The sequence below is a fragment of the Aptenodytes forsteri genome, unplaced genomic scaffold (assembly GCF_000699145.1).
Source record: "Aptenodytes forsteri isolate BGI_AS27 unplaced genomic scaffold, ASM69914v1 Scaffold212, whole genome shotgun sequence".
NCBI classification, from domain to species: domain Eukaryota; kingdom Metazoa; phylum Chordata; class Aves; order Sphenisciformes; family Spheniscidae; genus Aptenodytes; species Aptenodytes forsteri.
Genome location: NW_008795487.1, coordinates 1,528,201 through 1,549,805, shown reverse-complemented (window position 1 = coordinate 1,549,805; position 21,605 = coordinate 1,528,201). Strand labels below are relative to the sequence as shown.

Genomic DNA, 21,605 nt, shown 5'->3' with positions numbered 1-21,605 from the left:
GTTCTGCACAAGTGGCTGTTGCACCTCCGATGCGGAGGTGATTTTGGCTTATTCTGTGGGATAGGCCAGTGCAAGTTTCTGGGAAATTTATGGGAGGAAATCATGGTAGACATGGAAAAAGTAGAAGACCCATCTATTTGTGTATTTCAATGGTTTTTATAATGGCTAATTTTGAAGTTGCAGAGAGGTTTGAAATGTTGGAATTATTCCTAGTGGAAATAAACCAACAAGAGAAATATCCAAAGGAGCACAAAAAATCTTCTGCTTGGCATTTTTAACACGTTTATACTGAAGTAAACATTGATTCAATTCAATTGAGTCCTAATATTTTTGTTTTCACTTTCTTTAGGAGAACACCCCCCCAGGGACAGATGCACTTGGATAACAAAGATGACAGTACAATATCTAGACAACAAGAGATGGAGCTGAATCAGACATCTTTACATCAAACCAGTTTATCTGCAAAGGCGGCAGCCAAACCGGTGATCAGAAGTTGCAATGACCTGCGGCTGTTAAATGAGTATCCTGGCATGGTAGTGAGTCTTGGAGAGCCACAGACCCCGTGTGAAAAACCAGCAATAGGGGAGGATGGCTGCATTGCTCTGGGGAAGGATTTCACTTCTGTCCCCATGCAGGGAAGGTAAAGAATAAGGACAAACAGAATGTTTTTCCTCCTAATCCAAATTAATTTTTATTTCCTTGCAGAGCAGATATGTATGTTCATTAAGTAAGTGAATGTTGTTCCTGGAGAACAGGAAGCTTAATGGGACATCAGAGCAGTGTTAATTGCCATGGGGGGGTCGTGGATCACTGGATTTCTGAACTAATCTCAGCTTTAATAGCAGCCATGTGCCAATTTTTGCTGTGTTTTCAGGATCAGACACATGGCTTTTCTTCCCTACTTGGTGTCACCAAGTGTCATAAAGCACACAGAGATAAAGCAGTTTTCATGCTTCACCCCTCATCTCTTTCAGAAAAACACATTGTAAGGCCGTAAGCTGAATCACTATGGCTAAGACTGGGAACACTAAAATGGCACTAATAACACAACTCTGACAGTTGACACACCACATATCAAGTGTACAAAGAGTGTGCGCTCCTTGTGTATCTTCTCCTGCATCAGGAAAGGTGCAGGTTTGGGGATGGGGGTGCTAGTCTTTCCTGTTGAGACAGATACAACATCAACAATTCTATTTGTAAGTGTTTAGAAATATTTTATAGACACCAAAATATTGCAGGTGGCTTTTTAAAACTTTCTTGTTCACACGTTCACTTTGTTAAACCCCTTTGGTAGCAGGATGGAGCAAGCTTTGCAGCAGCAGCAACCACAGCGTGTGGAAAGCAGCCAGGGTGGACTGTCAACCTTTTCGGGTAGTTTTGAGAATTTGTAGAGGTGACTTGACAGAGCCTAAAGTGAGAGCAATTCTGTACCTAATCTGAGCTCCTGCGGAGCACAGGCCTTGAAATGCTGCCTGGGAAAGTCTGCATCGAGCAAGATGGCTTACACTGCAGTGGTGAAGTGGAGTGCCAGCACAATTTCCAGAACCTGAAGCGCTGCAACAAGTCAGGAAAAAAACATGGTAGATTTCAAAGCCGTTTAATGTTTAAATCAGATTATTTTTTAAAATTAATTAAAATTAAATAAACATAAGAATACAATTTATTTAATTACTTAATTAAAGGGGATCAGAAGTGTAATGCAGATCAGAATCCTGGGTAAGTCTTACCTGTAGTCAGCTAGAATTTGCATCCAAAGAACAGAATTTTCTTTTTATTTTTCTCCCTCCCTCCCTCCTCTTCATGTGGTTCTCCACGGCTGTTTGGGTTGGGTGGGAGGTGCAGTCCCGGGGGCTCTCCACAGTTCTGGGCATGGTGGTCACATCCCTGAATTGCTGGGCAGGGCTGAAGTCTGTCCTGTGCCCCTGCATCTCATTTAGAAGGAAATTTGCTTATACTGGGAGCAAAGGAGGTTTGGGGCATTTTGATGAGTTCCCTGATCTGGGCAAGGGGGAGCCAGCCTAGCTGGATGAGCTTTGCTGCACCCCTTACTTATCTACAGTGTAAGTGTGTCCTATAAGTCCACAGCAAACCAAGTCAAGGTTTTATGTGCATCCGAAAGTATTTCCATCAGAGTGAGAACTGGAAATCATTATAGCTATGCTTTCCAAATATTAAAAAAAATAATCAGATTGACAGCTTGACCACAAAAGCCATATAAATCCTTTAGAAGTGATTTTTGGAGTATTTGAGGATTTGTTGTGTTGACTAAGACTTTTACCGACAGAATCAAATCTTGTAAAAGTTCTTCAGTTCAGCGTGTGGCGGCAGTGAGTTAATGTCATCTTGTTTTGAAAGAGCACGGTAAGTACAACGTATATGTGAGGATGAGAGGCAGGCAGGGGAAGGGAAGGACTGAGTGCATCTGGAGATAAGGTTTTTCTTTTGCGAATTCACATATATGTCTTGCTACAGCTGTTTTTACCAGTGCTATTTACTGTCCTGTTAACAATCCTGGTACAGGAACAAACCCCATGATTGTGTTCTTATGGACCAGCTCTCACCCTTCTGGCTAAATGTCTTCCTGTTATTTTCCAATGGGTGACAGGAATTTGTGTACTGGTGGTACGCAACTTACTGTGAACCTATGAACCACAGTTTGGAAATCATGGTCACAGGTGTCAGAGATGAAAAATACTAGAGCATGGGTGAGCCCACCTTCCTGCAAGTGCAGGCAGTAGCTTCAGGTCTTTTGATAACACCATTTTCCTGTTGAGGAAACTGTAGTCACTGTGCGTGATTTAGGGAAGAGCCATCCCTATGCTCCCTTACAGACAAATGCATATCTAATCTTATATCTATAGTAATATATTAGGGCTCAGGAAAGGATCTCCTGAAATTTCTCCTTGTTGATCTTTACCTCTATTGTTCCTCCATATTGATTTTTTTTGCGAGGAGATGAATCTTACCTGGCTCTTCTTAGCATGTATTTTAGCCAGTGTACATTAGGTGCAGCTAAAATACTGATGTGATCTGTGTGACCCCTCTAGCATGAGTAATTACCCTTAAATCATTGGGACTACTCAACAGAATGCAGATAAAAACGTGGATAAACCTTTGCAGACTCATGAGTTGTTTGGTTAGTTTCATTAGAAAGAGAATTAGCTTTTAATGTAAATTGTTCTTTTGCTTGCAAAGAAAACTACTAATGATTAAATAAAGGGGAGACCAAATCCTTTTTTTTTTCTGTAAAGAGGTTCACTAAATTGGCATGTCTGTATGGTTTGTTTTAATGCATCTACTTAACTTAAATTGTTGAATTATCTTTCAGGGACAAGATTCCCAGGTTCTCTAAATTGTTCAAATGTACGCTGAGACAAGTCTTTCCAAAGAATCTATTTAACAGAACAGGGGATTTATCTTGGTTGCTAAAACTACCTTTAAGAAAATGTTCTTGAGCTAACCGGGGCTCTTTTCCCAGGGAGATAGATGTCCACCCTATTTTGGACTGAACATTTCCATTTGACTGCAGTGCAATCCTGCAGGTATTTTGTGGTTCGTGTGCGTATTGTCTCGGGCTGCCTGCCTGTCAAAATGCCTTCTCATTTACCTCGTGTATTGAAGAACAGTACCTTCTGACTCCATCTTTTACTGCATTGCCTTAGGTTCCCCGGGCTCTGCATGAGGAGGTCTGGACCATCCACAGTGGTCACTCCAATGACTTTGTCTTTCAGGCAAAAGATGCTTCAGGGAAGCATCCTTCCCCCTGAAATAAGCCTGCCAGCCTTCTCGTGAGCGACATACTTCCTTCAGTCCTGCTCGCTGCGGGAAATGCAGGCGTGTGTCTGGGAATTGGACTGTGAATGAGCTCCAGTGGCGTTCAGTGGGGAAGCATCTGGCCCAGGTGTCCGTCTACGCTGAACTGCATTATGCAGTGTAGTTTGGTCTATCGGAAAAATACAGGTTTTAAACTAGTGCAAAATGACAGTGAAGTCTGGATTTTGATTTTGCACTTCTCTCATTCTCCTCAGCCTTTAAACAATGGCTCTTTTTCACTACAGTTACATGAAAGTGGCTTTTGCAGTCGATAGACATTGGTCCAAGCCACCTTCCCGAGCCCTTGCGGGAAGATTTCACGCTGCTCTGTGGCTGCATGGGCAGTGCTCCTCAGGTCATCCCTGACACCTCCAAAAGCACAGGCTACTTCCTTCCAACATGTCTCTGCACGTACAGGATATGGCCACAAACAAGGCCCCTCAGTTTCCTTGGTCTCATCAGCATCAGTGCTCCTTCCATGGGAAAAGCCTAACAGCATGGCTTTATATCAACCAAATCTGAAGTCCTCCTTTGTGATCCACAGGAAGGGGGAGAAGTCAGCTGTTTTCCGCTTAGGAGTTAGTGAGCCTCAAAGGCCGTCTATAGAAATGAGATGAATAGTAATTCTTAATCCCATGTAGCCAATTACTTTTTGTTGCTATTTAAAACTATGTTACTGAAAAAAGAAGGGCATTCATTGGAATATAAAAGTGGTGGAAGGTGGTGGAAGAGAGGGGTAATAGAGTAACTAGACCCTGTGGCATTAATTTCATATTGCCTTTTGGTCCGTTTCTTTCTTTGATGTAATTGCTGGCTGTACCTCCTTTAGGTGGTCAGATAATGACATTATCTTCTTAGGAAAAAAAAAAGGTTGGCAGTCGTGCATTCATTATGTCGTGAACTTTTCATGAGAAATTAGACTGTGAAAGGAAGGTGATGAAACCAAGCCCTAGCGTTACTCCACTGAAGTTATATTTGGATGAATTTGGCCCTGGAATTTGCTGGTCATTTAATATGATAGTCCTTGAAAGTATGTTTCTTTAATCTTTGTGCCTCATTAAGAAGATTCATCTCTGAGATAACAAAAAAGAACATATTTTTTGGAATCTGCTTGAATTTGTGTTTCATCAAGCAAAACTATTTCTCTCAGCATTTCTCCTGTCTCTCAGTTTCACTTATGTAATGCTCACTTACGTAAGAAAAAGTAAAAACAATCAACGAAATCCAACTCTTCCTTTGCCCTGAATCTGTGGTCCCAGGATCGGTGGGGAGATTGGTTTGCAATGAGAAGGTCAGTGAGTTAAAAATATCTATTGAATTCTCGGTTTGCAGCAACACAACGGAAAGATTGCAATTGTATTACCTGTTAGTTGGAGAAGCTGGGAGAGGATAAGCTATTGTATAGTGAGAAGTCAATATGAAAGTGAAGTTATCCCTTTAGCAGTGAGGGATTATAAATCTCAATTTTGATTTTTAATTATGTTGATGTATTGCTACTTTTAAAGGACATTTATGAGACTTAGAATTAGATGTCAAGAAGACGTGGTTACTGTCTAGATAAGTAAAATTTATGTGACAATTTAAAAGCTTCTTCAGACAGGGGAAAAAGACTGAGGAAAAAAAGAACTCAAAAACATTCAAAACACATTTTTTGTGTGTCCTAAGACTAATTTTGATCTTTGGCTATTAGAATAAAATGGGATCATCTTCTGTTCAACAGCCAAACAGGGAAAGCGGTCATTTTCACATCATAATTGCATGTTTGTGTAGGAACCATTCTGATTTTTCATGTCAATCACACAAACATTAGAGAAGAGTCCAGGACAGATAGATGACTTCACAGCAAACTGCCACATTCATCATTCTCGTGTGGCTTCTGATGATCTTGCTTGCTGCCTGAATGGTGACACTTCTGGCTTTCCTTCCATTTCTTATCTGTAGTGAATGTTTCTGTGTTTTGATTCCCCGTGAGGATCTTTAAATGCTATGACACTGCAGTGAACAAATAATATTAAAGAAGTTTTAAAGTAATGACTTTACTAATTGATTTAATTTGGTTCATTTGGTTTGTTTGTTGCTAACGTGGAAGCACGTGGCCGCAACACAGCTTGTCATGAGCAAACTGTGTAGGGGCAGGGGACTGCTGAGACTCTCCTAGCTCAGATTACAGCTCCCTGCTGTTGCCCCTACTACGTCACAAAATACCATGCAAAACCCGAAGAACTCAAAAGAAACAATAAGCAGCGCTAGCAAACCTTTAGCTTGAATGGTAGGAAGTATAACAGAAAGACAACGTTACGCACAATAGGCAAATAAATAAGTTATTGGAAAGTTCTGCTGCCCCCTTCTAACTCGCTGTTTCCCATTTCCTGGAAAAAAGCATTGTGGAGTGGTAATGGAAGGAAGACAGAAATGTGGTTGTATGGCGTAACTTAAGGAGAGTGTTTGGCTTCATTTGAGCAAAAGATGTGTGTTCAGCAAAAGACTGATTTTAACTTAGTTTTTGTTGTTAGTGAAACGTACAGACACAGACCTCACTCATGATAAATTTCCCTATATTCAGAGTTATTTAATTTATCTGTTGCTGCGTACTATTCATCATCTCAGTGCTTATTTCTTGTAATTATTCACAGTATCTCACATTGGTCATGTACTCCAATTTATGTTCTGTCATCGGCAGACTAAAACCATAGCACTCCCATGTAGCCACTCAAATGCTTTTTGATTCTGACAGGACATTTTGATAAACAAAAATCCACCACTATTAATTTTTGTTTCTAAGTGCTCTATTGAAAGAATTAGGGGGTACTAATTAACTGCTTCTCACTTTTCCCTCTGTCAGGCTAAGAACTGAACTCAGCGCTCAGTGAAAAACTTGCAGTGTACCAACCTCCAAAGATCAAATATTTCAGCCGAGTTGCTGTGACATTGCACAAAACTGTCGAATTTTGCAAGCAGCTGCTCGCTTCCTAATGGTTAATAATATGGTTATGTGGGGTTCGTCTTCGTTAGACCTCTTAGGCCAATTGTGGAAAGATGTAACACACAAGGTTCAATTCTCTTTGGGGGTTGGACTGTTGTTTCCTCATGTAAACCTCTGTTTAAACGGGGGAAGGCTCTTAATGTCAGCAATGATTTTTTTACGTTATAAGATTGAAGGGTTAAGCCAACCAGCCAGACTTTGAAAAGAAATGTGTTGCACAGAGGCAGTCACAGTTGAGCAGGAGGGCGTGCATGGGGCTTAAATAGCTGACGTGAGGAGTAGCTATTAATGTAAGATGAAGCAAATAAATAACTCAGTCACTCAGTATCCTTCAATGAAGCTTTTTCTTTGAAAAACTGTTGTGTGCTTTGCTCCTGGCCAATGTGCCTATGTGTGGGTGGCAGCTCTGACATACTAAACAATTTGTGGGAATCAGAACTTTGCACTAGCAGGTGGTCAAATTATACTAATTAATAAGAATTCAGTTTTGTCCCAGATTTTCTGCCATGTAGGTGTGCAAAAGTTTTATGTGGGGAAGAACAATTCAGTCTTTGCTGACAGTGACTGGGGAGAAGGAAAACAAAGCATTGGAAATCCATGGCCCTCACATGTATCGCTGCATCAGGTGGACATGCGGATAGGCAGTCACTGTGGCGCTGCTGTTGGGCGGTAAATGGTCTGCATGATAAAATGGCAACTTTTCCATGGGCCCAGGCCCTGCGGTTGAAGGATAGAGCAAGACAAAACCTGAAAGTGCAGCCAAAAACAGTTGAGAAAGGGAGTCATGGAGAGGAATCTGATGTTTGATGGTAAGTTTGGACCATTTAGCTTTAAGGCTTGAACCTCAGTGAGCCTGAGGTAGGGCAGGAGCCCATGAACTTTGCAGAGCGTAGGAGGAGAGAGACCAGGACAAGGGCAGCTTGGTTTCACGGTCCAATCAAAAAAGAAGTAATGCCAGTGCGGCTCCCTTACTGTAAATGTCCTGTAGGAGGTGGATGTACAATCTCCACTCTGCTCTGAGGGATAGCAAACACACACCTCCTAACTCTTGAGTATGGACCACCAGGCTCCAAGGCACTCTTTGGTTTTTTTTTTTTTCTCTTTCAATTTATCACTCTAAATAAATAATGAAACTTCAATTGAAATGGCAACTGTAACTCAGGTGTTCTATTTTCTAAGTAAATTTCTTGATAATCAGCATTGTTTTGTTTATCTTCTCCTCTTGCTGCTTCTTCCAGTGACTATTATTTTGTTGAAAATATAAGGGCCTGAAGGATGAGGAGAGGAAGGGTTTGCAGGCTACTGTCTTTCCTAGCAGTCAGGGTAGTCAGGTGAGAGCTTGGGTAGCTTAGTTCATACTGAGCATTTGCCCAAAAATACTGCCTCAACCTCTGCCCAGGCTACTGGAGAGCTGCTGCTGAGCATGGAGGGGGGAGAGAGGACTCTGAGACACAAGTGGAAGGAGAAGCATCTGGAAGGAGAGATATCAATAAAATGCAGAGACAGTAGGAATCGTGAGAAGGATGAATGGAAACCCTTCCACGCGGCTACAGAGGGACACTGGGTAAAGCTGAAACACAGCGTGAAAAACCGAGTGAGAGCAGGGTGTAGTGAGATATGGAGTGAATTAGATAAAAGCAAGTTAATGCCGTGGTTTTAAGCCAGACTCTGATGCAATCAGTCCTCAGTTATGATAAAAAATCCTAACTCCACCCAAAGCTGCAGTTAACGAAAGAGTACGAAACTGTCAGTCCCAAACCTTGAAGCGAGCCAGCCGAGTTAGTGGCACTCCTTGCTTACCCTGTACGCCTTGCACTAGTGAGTACTTGCAGCTTGATCTTCCAAACAAAAATAATACATGTTAACAAGATAAAAACATGGAAGGCCATGATCCCTCAAAAAATAAAACAATCCCACCCTGCAAGGGGTACGGAAAGAAACCTTTCCTTCCTTTCTTTATTTTTTCATAGCTTACTGTTAGGAGCAGATATTTTAGAGCATAGTTCTGCTTGGTGATAGAGATGTGTTTCAGTCTGCCCAACACTTTAAATGTCTCTCCCATTAGAATTAATTAGCATCAGAGTGGTTTGTCCTCTTGTGTTAGAAGCACTGGAAATCATTCCTCAGCCACAGCAAAAATTTCCAGGGTAGTGGTGGTCATACATTTAAGAACTGAAGTTCAGGTTAAATTGAATGTAGTTGATGGAAAAATGGATTAATGCAGATGGAAGAAATTAGCCAGTGAATTAAAAAAAATATAGGGTCACAGTCTGTAGCCTGGCAAATCATATGGCTTTTTTTAAAACCTGCTATTTGTAAGGAGCTCAAGTGATTTACTCTCTGAAATACAGCAAAAGCTGATAAATGAGTCACCAAAATGCTTACAGACAGTGACCAAGCAAGCAATTCTCTGCTTGATAGGTACTAATGGGACTGCAGGGGCAGCCTGCAATAATTGTGCTAATGGACCAGCAGAAGTCAGAGACCACGCAGAGCTCTGTCCACAGCAGGTCGGAGCTAAGTCAAGGACAGCACAGTGAGCTGGAGCCAGGTCTGTCAGAACTGGGTAGGTTCATAATTAATGCACTTAGGTTTCTTTTTTTTTTTTTCTTCCCTTTGCACACGTTTCATATGATTTCTTTTGGGCAGGGTAAGATAGAAAACAGATTGGCAGTTACAGCAACTCACAATTTTCAGAAGTGCAGCAGAAGATACTGACTCAGTACTGTCTGTGAATTAGCATCATTCAGAAGCAGCTGTGAAAGGCTGAAGGTTTTGCTCACACTTTCTGGAGTACTCCCTTTTCCATACTAGTTGGTAAGGACAGTAGACACAGTCCATCTGCCATTCAGTCCCTGGTATCCTTGAGCAGAGTTTTTGTAAGGACTCCCTTGCCTGAAGTGAAGCTCTGGCAATGGTGGAGTATGAAAGTGTTTCTCTCAGATGGCCATGCTGGCAGTTATATTGAACTGGTATGTCTGGCAGGGCATTGCACTTGCTGTTTGAGGAGAAAGCTCTATGCTATTGATGAATTTATTGTAAGAAGTCTAATCCTGGATTAATACAACACTTCCTTGAATAGGGTAGGTAAATATTTCGCAGTGACTTCTCCACCCACTCTTGTGGTCTTATGTAATTTATTTTCTCTGCTGCTTAGAAAACACAAAACTAAAAGCAGCTTCAAATATTATTTGGTCTTTAATCTTTCTAGGAGTGATAGGAGCAACTCTACCTCCTCAGCTACCTCAATGACATGTGAGCTGCAATCCTCTTTAGGAGTCTATTGACAGCTGGTTCATCATGTGAACCTCTTAGAGTGAAAAGCATGAACCTGAATTTGGGGAAGCTGTCTGCTAAAAGGAATGGTAAACCCAGAATGGAGGGTAACAAGGAATGCACTTCTGTTTTCTCTGATGTGTCTTTGATTGTGTAGGCTAAAACAGCAGGGCTATGTCATAATATTGTATAAATACACAGTTTTGTTGCCTCCATTGACAGCACGTGGTTTCTTTGCCAAGGCACTCTGTGTACTGTACGGAGTGCCTCCCAGTGCTTTCCAGAGCAGGCCAACAAGAGCAAATGCTCTACACAGAAGTGGTACAATGGAATTTGTGCATTTTAGACAATGTTTTTGGCTCATGTCTGCTTGGCGTATTGTAGTCTGTACCCAAAAATGAGCTAAGCCAGAACTGTAAGGAATAGTGATGTTTCAGAGTAAAAATTTTGAACATCAGCATGTGGAAAACTATTGTCTTTAACCACAAGTAAAATGGCAACAAGCACCCATTACAAAACTGTTCATAGTTGTATAACAGTATTGAAGAGGACTATATGGCCAGAAGTATTCCTACTAGCCTATTTTGACAGAATAGACTGTCAAAATAGACTGTCCTTGGCAAAAAAGAATGATAGATTGTCATAAGTATTTGTTTGTGTGTGTATCGTGCTAGTCACAATTTTGAACCTATAGGTCTGTCAACAAAAGTTGAAAAAGCTCCATTGATGTCATTAGACCTGTCATGCTTTCCTTCAGTTGGAAATCTGTTGTTTGTGAGGCAGAACACACAAGAGCTCCACATCAAAAGTAGGCAACAAATGTACCTATTTATTTACAATTTAGAGTAGGACTGATAATTTAATTTTCTTGATGTGTCAATCCAACAAACATTTTAGGCTCAAGCAGGCAGGATGAAGAAAAGAGAATTCTGGCTCTTTATACTTGTTAAACACTGTATGAATCTGGGGAGATTTAGGTCATACATATAATGCTTTGAGATCATAAAAATTAAGTATTGACACAAGCTTCCTTATATGTAATGGAATGTATTTACTTGTATGCAGAATTAGTCATCAGGATCCTATCCGTGCTGCTTATGTATCTCTTCAGGGATGAGGTCTTCACGGTATCATGGTCTACATTGCATTTAGTCTTCATTAACAGGAAAGCTGCAAGTAGGAGCATACCTTGTCCTATTGACATTACAGTGTTTGGTTATTGACCAAAATAAATATTTTTTCCTTTTCTCTTTTCCTTGCCCTTTTCTTTTTCTTTGGGAGCACAGAATTAGTTTTTTTACTTATGTCTGGATGGCCAGAAATTTTCATGTGTATGCAAAAACTTATTAACCATATGGCTACTGAGCAGAATCCTACCTTTTTTTTTTTGGTGATCAATGTCCAGGATTTGTTTAGCTTTGGGACATTTCTGGTTTTTAGAACATGCATAACAAATATTATGGCATTTCTTATCAAGAATATGTTATGTCAGGAGCAAGACGGAAGGAAATCACCTCTGTGAGACTATGGAGTAACCAACGTGTCACTCTGTATAGGGCCAAAGGGAACCCAGTGTCTGAGAGAAGAGAGGCTGGCATCTGTGTGACTGGGAGGGAAGATGTACATCATTGCTAGCAAGAAATATGATGTAGAGTTAAACTGTGTTGCCGGAACAAAGCCATCTGCCATGTAGGAAAAGGAATTTCTTTCTGAACCCTGAGAGCATGATTTTTTTCAGTGTGCAGGAGTATGTTCGTACCTGGAGAAGGATAACAGCTTAAATCAGGAGGAAGGGAAGCTGAAATGGCATCATTATTCTTTGGTTTTGTGATCAGTTTCCCCACTTGGGGGGAGACTTGCTGAATATAATTTGCATGCTACTCTGCGTGAGACAAGGAAATTCTCAGAGTTTCTTTGGAATACATTATTTCTAATCCTTGGGTTTTTGGGTTATTTTCTTTTTTTTTTCTTTGAGAATCTAAGTTGAATGTGTTTATGGACTCAGATCTTGTGTTTCAAATTCGTCTCCCATTAGCACTGAATCAAAATTCTGTGTTTTAAAGCTGCTTGTTAACATAAATCAGATACCTCCTTCTCTGACATTGTAGCCTTCAGGTACCTATAGATACCTGAGGCCTTTCAAGGCAGAAAAAAAGATGTCTGGTAGCAAAACAGAACCCAACACTGTGGAATGTTTCCTGAGGCTTGGAAACTGCATACGTTAACATGTTACGGTGATCTTAGTGAAGGGCTATTGCAGGGAAGAGCATCATCTTTGTGAGATAAAACTGCATTGATTCTTGAATGGTTTCACTGAATATTCTCCAAACGTGAGAGCAAATATTGTGTTATTATCAGCTACTTTTTTATTCTGTTTGGTTTCTTTATTTTGTTCCTCTGGGATTTTCAGTGCTTTAAAATATTTTTGTCTCTGATATAACTTGAGGCAGAACGCAATGACCAGTGATGTGGATTTACTCTGTATTGGAAGTTACTTGTTAGGAAGTTATAAGGAAATCATGTTTGGAAGGATTTGTTCATAGTTCTCTTTATTCCTAATCAACACTGAATAACTTTTTTGGTGAAAAGTCTTCTGTACTAAAAAGAGATTTCATCTAAGAGCAAATAAAAAGTACATGAAAAAAGTACTTTTTGATACACTGTAATATAGATATTGTTTGTGTGAGGCTTATACATTATTTAGTGAAGAACTCTGTCTGTTATCTCAAAGATAATTCTCCAGGCTTGTATAGTCAACATGAGAAATAGGGAGAATGAAAATTATTTGAAGAGGTCTCTCTCTTGCCAGTGACCGTAACTATCTTAGACCAGAATTTTAGATGGCAAAAGTTGTATGAATAACCTCAGTGTCTTATGCTCAGCCAGAACCTGAAAGGGAAATCTTAGTAGCTCCATTATAATTAATGAAAAAATTAAATATAATGGAAGGACTTCAATTATAGTGAAAAAACACCGATTATTTTATCAACTTAATAGTGTTATTTCAATATATGATAGCTATATCTCCCCCTACAAATCATTTATCTTAAAATTTTACTGGTATTTCTTCTCTGCCTACTCTGAGTACTGTGTCTCGTGCCCTAGCTATGGAGAGAATTTTAGCATTTTTGCTGGGTCTAGTCCACTGAGATCAAGTTCTACATAAAGGCCATATAAGTTGTCCTATACCTTATGACTATTTACCGGATATGAGGGTTCTTGAACTTGCCTTGTTTCATTTTACTATGACCAAAGGATAAAATACAAGTCCCAGCAAGCTTACAATAGTTAGGATCCATCATGTGCTTTTTTAAAACAAAGCTTAATTTGATGACAACTTGAATTTTTTAAGCCCTACAGTGGCCTGCTGCTTGCCTTCACCTCCTTTCTCTAACACCTCTCCAGGCACAGAAGCCAGTCACATTTTTTCATGTTGTTAATGAGGTTTTTTTTATGTCTGTCTGGATTTTTTTTTAACTCTAAGCAATGGAGACACTTTGTTTTTAGTGACAAAGTTACTTTTTTTCTCTAAAAGTTGCAGGTATGAATAACGTTACCTCCAAATTATTGGAATGAAACATATGGAACTTGTAAATAAATGTTTAAAAAAGAAGAAAAATTGCTTCTTCATTATTTCATCTTTAAGTACATCTCACTAATTACTCTTTTCAATCTCCAAAACTGCTGTTAGTGGCATAAGAGTATATTATAGGACTATGCGAGGCCAGAAGCATAATTATGTAACAGCCTGTCAGTACATTGCTTGGATTAAGGAAAATTGAATCAAAATTATCCCATCTCATTGTGTAGGAAAATGTTCCCTCATCTGGGAAGTGGTCAACGGTCTTCTTTTAATAGTGCTTCCTTTTCTTGTATCATCCTTAAATTCAGCTAGTCTGAAAGTGAATCTTCATACTTCAACATATATTCTCCCAAACCTTTGAGACTACAATATCATATCACTGTAATGCTTGAAGAATAACCTTCTCTAGACATGGTCACATCATCCAGTTGTTTCTCAGACCTATCTTTCTGTTCATGTTTCCGTCATCCCAGTGCCCCATATTGCATCCTTAAGAGAGTCTGGTCAGATATAAAGTTAAAACTTTAAGTTGTCACCACTTCCTTAACTTTTGAGATTCTTGGAATTGCCTCACAGACTATGAAAAAAATGTGACCCTGCCTTTATTTGTCATAAATTCAGTCAGCATCAGAGTTGGTTAAGCTAAAAGCCCATCGTGAATGCCAAAGAGAAATGCTGGCATTTAAAAGCCAGGCTTGCAGAATATGCCAAAGTATTACAAGTGCAGCCATGCTTAAAGTGTTGCTGATAAAATGCCTCCCTATAGCAGATTCATTTTTCAGTATGCCCTGCAGCATTTGAGAATAATACCTCCTAACAGGTTGTCTGTGTAATCCATAGAGAAACTGGGGTTTTGGAATTTGGACCACTACCAATACTGGCTACTGCTGCCTATTTCAAACTTGCAGCCTGCTGGCAGTTGCCAACAGCTAAACTGTTTTGGCAGCACCTGCTCCTGAAATGTATTTTCTCCTTCAGACTGTCTGCAGTTTTTGCATGCTCTCTCCTGTAGCTTTCCAATTTTCTTTGCTGAAGCAGAAAATGGAGAGGAGGAAACAGTAGCTACACTTTCTTAGTGCAATTTCTCAGTCCTTCAAAGGGTAGGCTTTTTGGACCTGCCTCATCACTGTGGCCCTACTGGGTAGTCATGAGGCTCTGGGCTGGCCCTGGTCCCCTTCCCCGTCCCATCCCTGCTCCCTCACTGGGTGCTGTGAGATGGGCCCTGGTCAAGGAGGGCATGGCCCTGCCAGACCCATGACCACCCTCTGCTCCTGGCTCCCTCCCATTGGGCAGCCAGCCCTCATGGCGCCCTGACACAGGAATGAAAAATGTGTGGAGAGCAGCTTAGTCCTCTTAGGTAGAGTCAGAGGAGCTTCAGGGCAGCTTAAGGATTAAATACTTTCTTTTAGCTTCATCCACTGCAGTGGGGTCCTGGTGTGTCTAAGTTGTTAACCATGTCTCGATGTCGTCTTGATGAAAACTTCCCCTGACAGAGGCAGGCAAAGACCCTTGAGGAAAAGGCGCTACCAAGTCCTGGAGGTATCTGAAAATTTCATTTTTCAGGGAAGTACAATAACCCTACAAAGCCTGATTTGATTTAAAAAAAAGGAAAAACAGAAAGCACTCTCTATTTTCCAAGCTATTTCTGAACTTAAAATTGACCTACTTCTTAAAATAGCAGAATATTGCACAAATGAAGAAGAGACCACTACCACATGCTCTTGCAGGACATGTTCACTCTCCAAATCCAGCAGAAGTGAATGAAGCAAGCACATTGTGTGTCCTATATAAGGAACCATTTTTGTCTTGGAAAAGCTTGGCACACACTTCACTACATCTTTCTTAAACATGTTCTTTATTTGTCTAGGGCCTTGGCATGGCAGACGCTTCTCAATATGACACCTGCCAGTTGGCTGTGCCTCTTGCAGTGTCTTGCTGTCAGGTAGTGCCAGTGCTGCAGTCCTCTGGGGGATCCTGTACAGTCCTGACTAACAGAAAATTAGGAAAGTCAAAGAGAAAATGAGTCTGTATTAAGTAATGCTTTCATTGCTAAATTTTTCTGACATCTTAATGGTGCATGCTTTTAAAAGGTCTAGAGGTTATTTGCCGATTTAGTTGAAGCTACATAAAGCAGTCACCAGAAAATGTCTGGAGCCTGTTTAGAGATGTAAGCTCTGGAGTCTTTGATCCTTCCCTTGACTCTTAGTGTATCAGTTGACCATACTTCATTTGTGATGGGTAGTCATAACAGTTCGCCCATGACGTGCTACCACTGAGGAGAAAAGATGACGGCAGGTTGTGTCTCTGTGTGGGCACATATATATCATGATGTTGACGGATGTATGTATACAGCTGCTTAGTACACAGTAAATGTTTAAAAGCTGAATGATATGATGTTGGTCAGCACAGTTTGTACCATGTAACCATTGTCCAAAAGTGGACTTTATCAGAAACCGACAAATACCAAATCTGGTGTAAGAATGTGTTTCAAGTGCAGTCAAAAACTGGTATGGGGTTTTCTTTGGGGTTTTTTGGTTGTTGTGTTGGTTTTTTTTTTTTGTAAAAACCTCTCTGTTTTTCAATTTATTTCTGCATTGTGCTTGTTTACAGTTATGATAAGAGTAATTAGTTCAGTACATATGATTTGTATGAATGTTCTCTATTCAGGGAGGATGGTGCTTCTGAAATGAGGCTTTAGCCTATAAGAATGTAGAAATGATAAATTAAAGTCTTACAGTTGTTATTAGTCTCCTGCATGATTAATTATCTCTCATCTTCTTACTCAGGCCTTCTTCTCCACTAGGAAAATTTGCTTAAATGTTTATTGTATTTGTTATAATCTTTTGGCTCGGTAGTATTCCTGGACTTTTGTTTAAGAGGCAACCTCACACTTACAGTGATTTTAGTGATTACTAATTCCGGGAAGCATTCTAACTTTTTTTTTCCTGAAGAGATTCTGCTTTTAATGTTTTAGATAGTGAAATTTCCAACGAGTTTTGTTCAAAATGATGTTCTTGCACAATACGTATGCTTTCATATTCACCTCTTCTTCAATTCTGACCAAATCCTTGCTGTAGAAGTGAGAATTATTGCTTTCTGTTGTCACAGAAATAGCTCCTTTACTGATAGTTGCATGCGTGACTTAGCATATGGCAGATGAAGCATTATATTAGCTGATGTTTAAAATGTATGCTTTTTATTATAGGGAGTGAAAACTTAATACATTGTGTGGCATGATTAATCTTTTAAATATAAGGCTAAATAATAGGTTCTAGCCAAACCTAGTGATTATTTTGTTTGCCAGCTAACTAGAATGAGTATGGTCTTTTTCTTCCCCAAGTTCCTGTAGGATGCTTGCTTCTTTTGGTGTCCTCTGCTGTAGTGTATTTGGGATTGAAAGGTTGCTTATTGCTGAACAACAGTTGCTACCACAAAGTCTTTCTTTTCCTTTTGTTTAAAGTGGCATGTGTAAACACATTAAGAAATGCCTGAAGATGTGGTCAGGGGGCAGGTCTGGTGCTCAACGGCAGGAATTGAGTTCTCTCTTTGGACTTCATCCAAAGTGCCCTGAAGACTTTGGAAATTATCACCTGCAGGTAATGGGAGATAGCAGAGTGTTGTAGGCGGAACCTACAGCCCTCTTCAGCCACCGACTCTGAATAATGTCTGAGGAGTCATCAGTCCATCAGTGGAAGCAACTGGAGTCTCCCACATCTCTTCCTTTCCTCTCCTGCTCTCCCTGTACCTCTCCACGTGGCCAGGAGGGCAGGAGAAGCCTGCTTCTCCTTAAACTGCCCAAATGAGTGTAGGAAATTGAAGGTCATATCTCTTCTGTACAGCTGTAGAGAAGTACAAATTGCCACCAAAAGACTGTGAACCTTGCTCATGCATGGGAGCAGTGGCACAGCCACAGATTGTGGGGGCTCCTGTAATAGGTGCCCAGGACTTGCGTTTGGACCCTTATATTTTTTAATGCTGGGGGTGAAATCCTTCTCCAGCTGCCTGACAGCAGCTGGAGCTTCATCTGTGGATACCTCCATGACTTGGCAGAACCTGCTGTATCATCTGGGGTGTGGACAGTCCTCCTACAACGCTGATTCCTCTTCTGGGTTACTATGGAGACAGTCAGAAATTGTAATTGCTTGAAAGATTAGCAATGGGAAAGTATGACTTTGCAAGTAACCAGCTCAGAAAACACACACTTCCTCAGAACAAACCTATACTCCTGCAGAGAGAGCCAAAATCTGTATATATGGCTGTCACAGCAGTAGCCAAGTGGTTAAGAACACAATCTTCTCTTTGAAAGGTTTATCTTAATTAAAAAAACCATGCCCAGCTGTAGCAAATGTGAGAATGAACGTGGCCGCAGCTGTGGCTGCTGTACAGGAGTCAGGACATGCTCTTTTTTTTCTGATGTCAGTTCTACATGGATCTTTCTGTATGAGCGGTGCTTTGTAAGTCTTTGAAGAAGTCCTTGTCAAATACTTCTTTCCATAGCTTTTGGTTTTAATTTTCTTGCATCACTTTTGAATGAAAGGGAAATGAGAATGTTAATTTGTTCTGTGAAGATCTATGTGCGTATCTACATATAAATGTATACATGTATAAAGGCAATTATTTCATGTCTCTTCTCATATTTCATGTATAAAATGCTAATGATTTTTGAGTCTGAATCATGAGAGAAGAACACTGGACACAACTGGTGTCCGGCTGACCTGATGATTAGCTCCTTGGTAATGTTGCTGAATTGCTCAGCAGAGATAGATTGCATTCCATTCTAGCATGTAGGTATAACCAAAGTTTCTAGCTCTTTTGATCGTGAAGAAACATTCAAAGTGTAAACTGATCCTAGGTTTTGAAATGTGTTACACTGATATCTTTCCCTTATTTACACCGTGTCATAATTGCCAGCCACTTGCAGGGCTGAGGAGCACCAAGAATGATGCTGAGAGGGCTTTTGAGCACGGCAGACTTGCTGCTCTAGTAACAGGGGGTCTTTGGGCCTTCCTAGGTTTTGCTTGCAGACGATCTCTGTTATCTCTTGATGAAAAATCTCACTAATAATGTTTCTGCAGAAGTATGAGAGGCACAGAGGCGCTTGCATTTGGCTCTCCATTCAGGGATGACTTCCATTTTTATAATCCATGCTATTTTTTCATGATGCTTTTTCAACTTTTCTTTCAAGAGCTTTCAGCCTTCAAGATTCTTTTATGCCCTAATTAGCTTTATTGTTTATATTACTCGCAATCTCTAATTAGAGTAATCACATCACAAGGGAGTTGAGGCTCTTCTGCTTTTTCTCTAATTATTTTTGTTTTGTCAAGCCTGGCTGTTTCCTGCTGCCTATTCTTGTCCATGTGTTTTTACTCTCTGCAAATTGATGTTGTCATGTACTAATTGTTTTCACTTTATCTGAAGACCTTTTCCATTTTTACTGTATTGGCCATTCTTGGCAACCTGTGAAGCTCTACAGTTCCATTTAAAAGTGGCAAGACCTATACCAGCGAGTGAGGATAACAAACGTGCAAAAAGAAAGCAAATGGTGGTATCTTTAACTAGCCTTCTGGATCCTTCAGTTAAAGTTCTGTCATTTAAACCACCTTCCACCAAACCTTTATCATCTCTTTCTGGTTGCCGTTGCTGCGGTTGCTTTGCCCTTCAGCACTCTTTGCAGACTGGTCGCTCAGTTACAGTAGTGGTGAAGACTGGCTGAGGTGGGAAAGTGTCGGCAGATATATGTATGCCTAAGTAACACAAAGCAGTGTTGGTATCAACCTCTAACAATTAGAAGAAAATGGAAGTTTTTTTAGAAAGTTTTCTGGTTACTAATCTCAGATTTTGCACGTGTCCTAGGAGGAAAAGAAGAAAAATAAGTGTAGAAATGTTAGTGGTGTGCACAATGTGAGGTTAGATCAGAACAGCATATAGTATATATTATTCAGAGCCTTTTTTGTGGAACAGGTGGCATCATTTTGTTTAACAGCAGAAACAGCTAATTGGTCTTTGCGTGAGTTAAATTTCTGAATGTACAAGTTCAAGGTCCACCATCAGAATTTTTATTAAAATTGTCACCTTTGGATGAAAACTTCGAATGTAGTGGAATGCTGGGATTAGCCAGGAGCATATCAAGTAGTGCTCAGTGAGCACACATTTAAAGTCTTGATAGTGTTTTTGCTGTCCTTATGGATTCCATTTTGTAAAAGCTCTAGGTAATCTTTTACATCTAAGGCTATGATAAGATTAGAACAGCACTTGCTTCAAAATACCAGAATTTCTTCACTTAAACTTGTTGTGTGAATGATATTCTCCTATTTAAAACAGGAAGCACTTCAATAGCTTCAGAGTATGCAATCACCTCTTCACAGATGAACTGTCAGCGCAATGTAGCACCTGAATTGTAATCTGCCCAATATTTGACCCGAGGTACTGGATAACTCAGTCTAACTCATTCATTCTTTTCTGTTGAGACTGCAAATACGGTGCTTACAGCAGAATTTGAATGAGCGTTGTGGCCACCCAAGGCTGAAAGAACCATATCCAGTTGCTCCACACCTAGCATGGCTTCTGAATGACAACACTACTAAACAAGCAAGCTGAAGCATTAACTGGAGGTTTTAATTTTGCAAAGTCTGAGTTCATGCATACCTTTATAAAATGGAAGAAATTCCACTGTCTTCCATTGTGTTATAAAGGAAAATACACAGATCCTTCTTTCTGGACTAGCCTTATATTTAGAAGATTGAATTACTAGTCACCTTTGTATATTTATTTAGTTGTCTATGATTTTACAATTTCTTTCCCCTCACAGCCCAGCAATAGCAGAAGACGTTTTAGGTTTCCTCTGAGTGTCTCTGGGAGTAATGAGATCTGCGTATTGACTGTATGTCTAGCAGATTTCTTTGGGACTTTCTGATGGTGGGTGGCTGCAGTTTTGAATAGAATAAATCTGAGCGTGTCTGAATAACGGTGGTTTTGATGGGAAATGTCTCTGGAAGAGCCAGGTCTTGGAGAGTGCTCTAAAATGGCTCAATTATTTAATCTCCCCCAGAAGCCTGCCCCAAAGCTAGATCCCTGTGATTGTGCTTGATGCTTTTCAGCTGTTTCTTAAGCTTTGGGATTTATATTTTAGCAAAAGGCTTCTTAACAATGCTAAGCTGCAATATGGCAAGAGGTAGCTTACTCTCTGTTAATTATCTGCAGTGCCAGGACCAAGACTTGACAGGAACTTTTTGGAAAGGATTGTGCTGGAGGAATGAAGTACTTGTATTTCAGATAAGGCTTTCTTCCCTAATACGAAGGGTGCTGAGGCTGTTGTAGAGATTAGTAGATTTCTGGTGATCCGTGTCTCAAATGACATTTACGGGACAGAAATTATCGTATTACTTTATGTTTTATGAAGTATATTAATGTGAGCTTATATGAAAATGTGTAATTATTTACCTTAAGAATTTTGCCTCATTATTATTACAGTGCAGTTGTTCCACTGTAAATTTAGGTGTCTAAAATATGAACGTGTGAGTGTCTATTGTTCTTCTGGCATTCAGAGAGAATTTAATTGACTATTTTAGATGCCGCTTTTAGGATAAGATAAATTTATCTTATTTCATGCAGTAGAGTCCCCCATGACTATAAGGAAGTAACTACCATGACTAGTTCAAACTGAATGAAAACGTTAATTTAGGTGAACACTATTCTTAAAGAATATTTAACTAGTTTGATGCACTTGTAGCAAAATATTCTGTAGAACTGTAGTGAATCATTGTACTGCAGATTTACTGTTTTTTTTTTCTTTTCCCTCTCCAAAGAGATCACTTCAATTTTTCCAAGTTATTCAGCTCAAGGTCAAAAAACACTGGCTTTACAGAGAAGACTCCACTACTGAAGGTTTCCTCAGAGGAAAATGGGTGAGTTACTTTCATTTTACTCGAAAAATTTTTTTTCTAAGCTCTC

General features: G+C 40.0%; 1 protein-coding gene across 1 annotated transcript in view; it reads left to right on the top strand.

Moving 5' to 3' along the window:
* Positions 1–305: 305 nt before the first annotated feature.
* The window catches only part of OCA2 (OCA2 melanosomal transmembrane protein), a 184,428-nt gene continuing 163,128 nt past the window's right edge, over positions 306–21,605 (top strand). The window contains exons 1-2 of the mRNA XM_009281338.2: positions 306–640; positions 21,461–21,559. Of these exons, the coding sequence (XP_009279613.1) occupies positions 372–640; positions 21,461–21,559 (368 nt within the window). The 5' untranslated portion in view covers positions 306–371. The remainder of the gene's footprint in view (positions 641–21,460; positions 21,560–21,605) is intronic.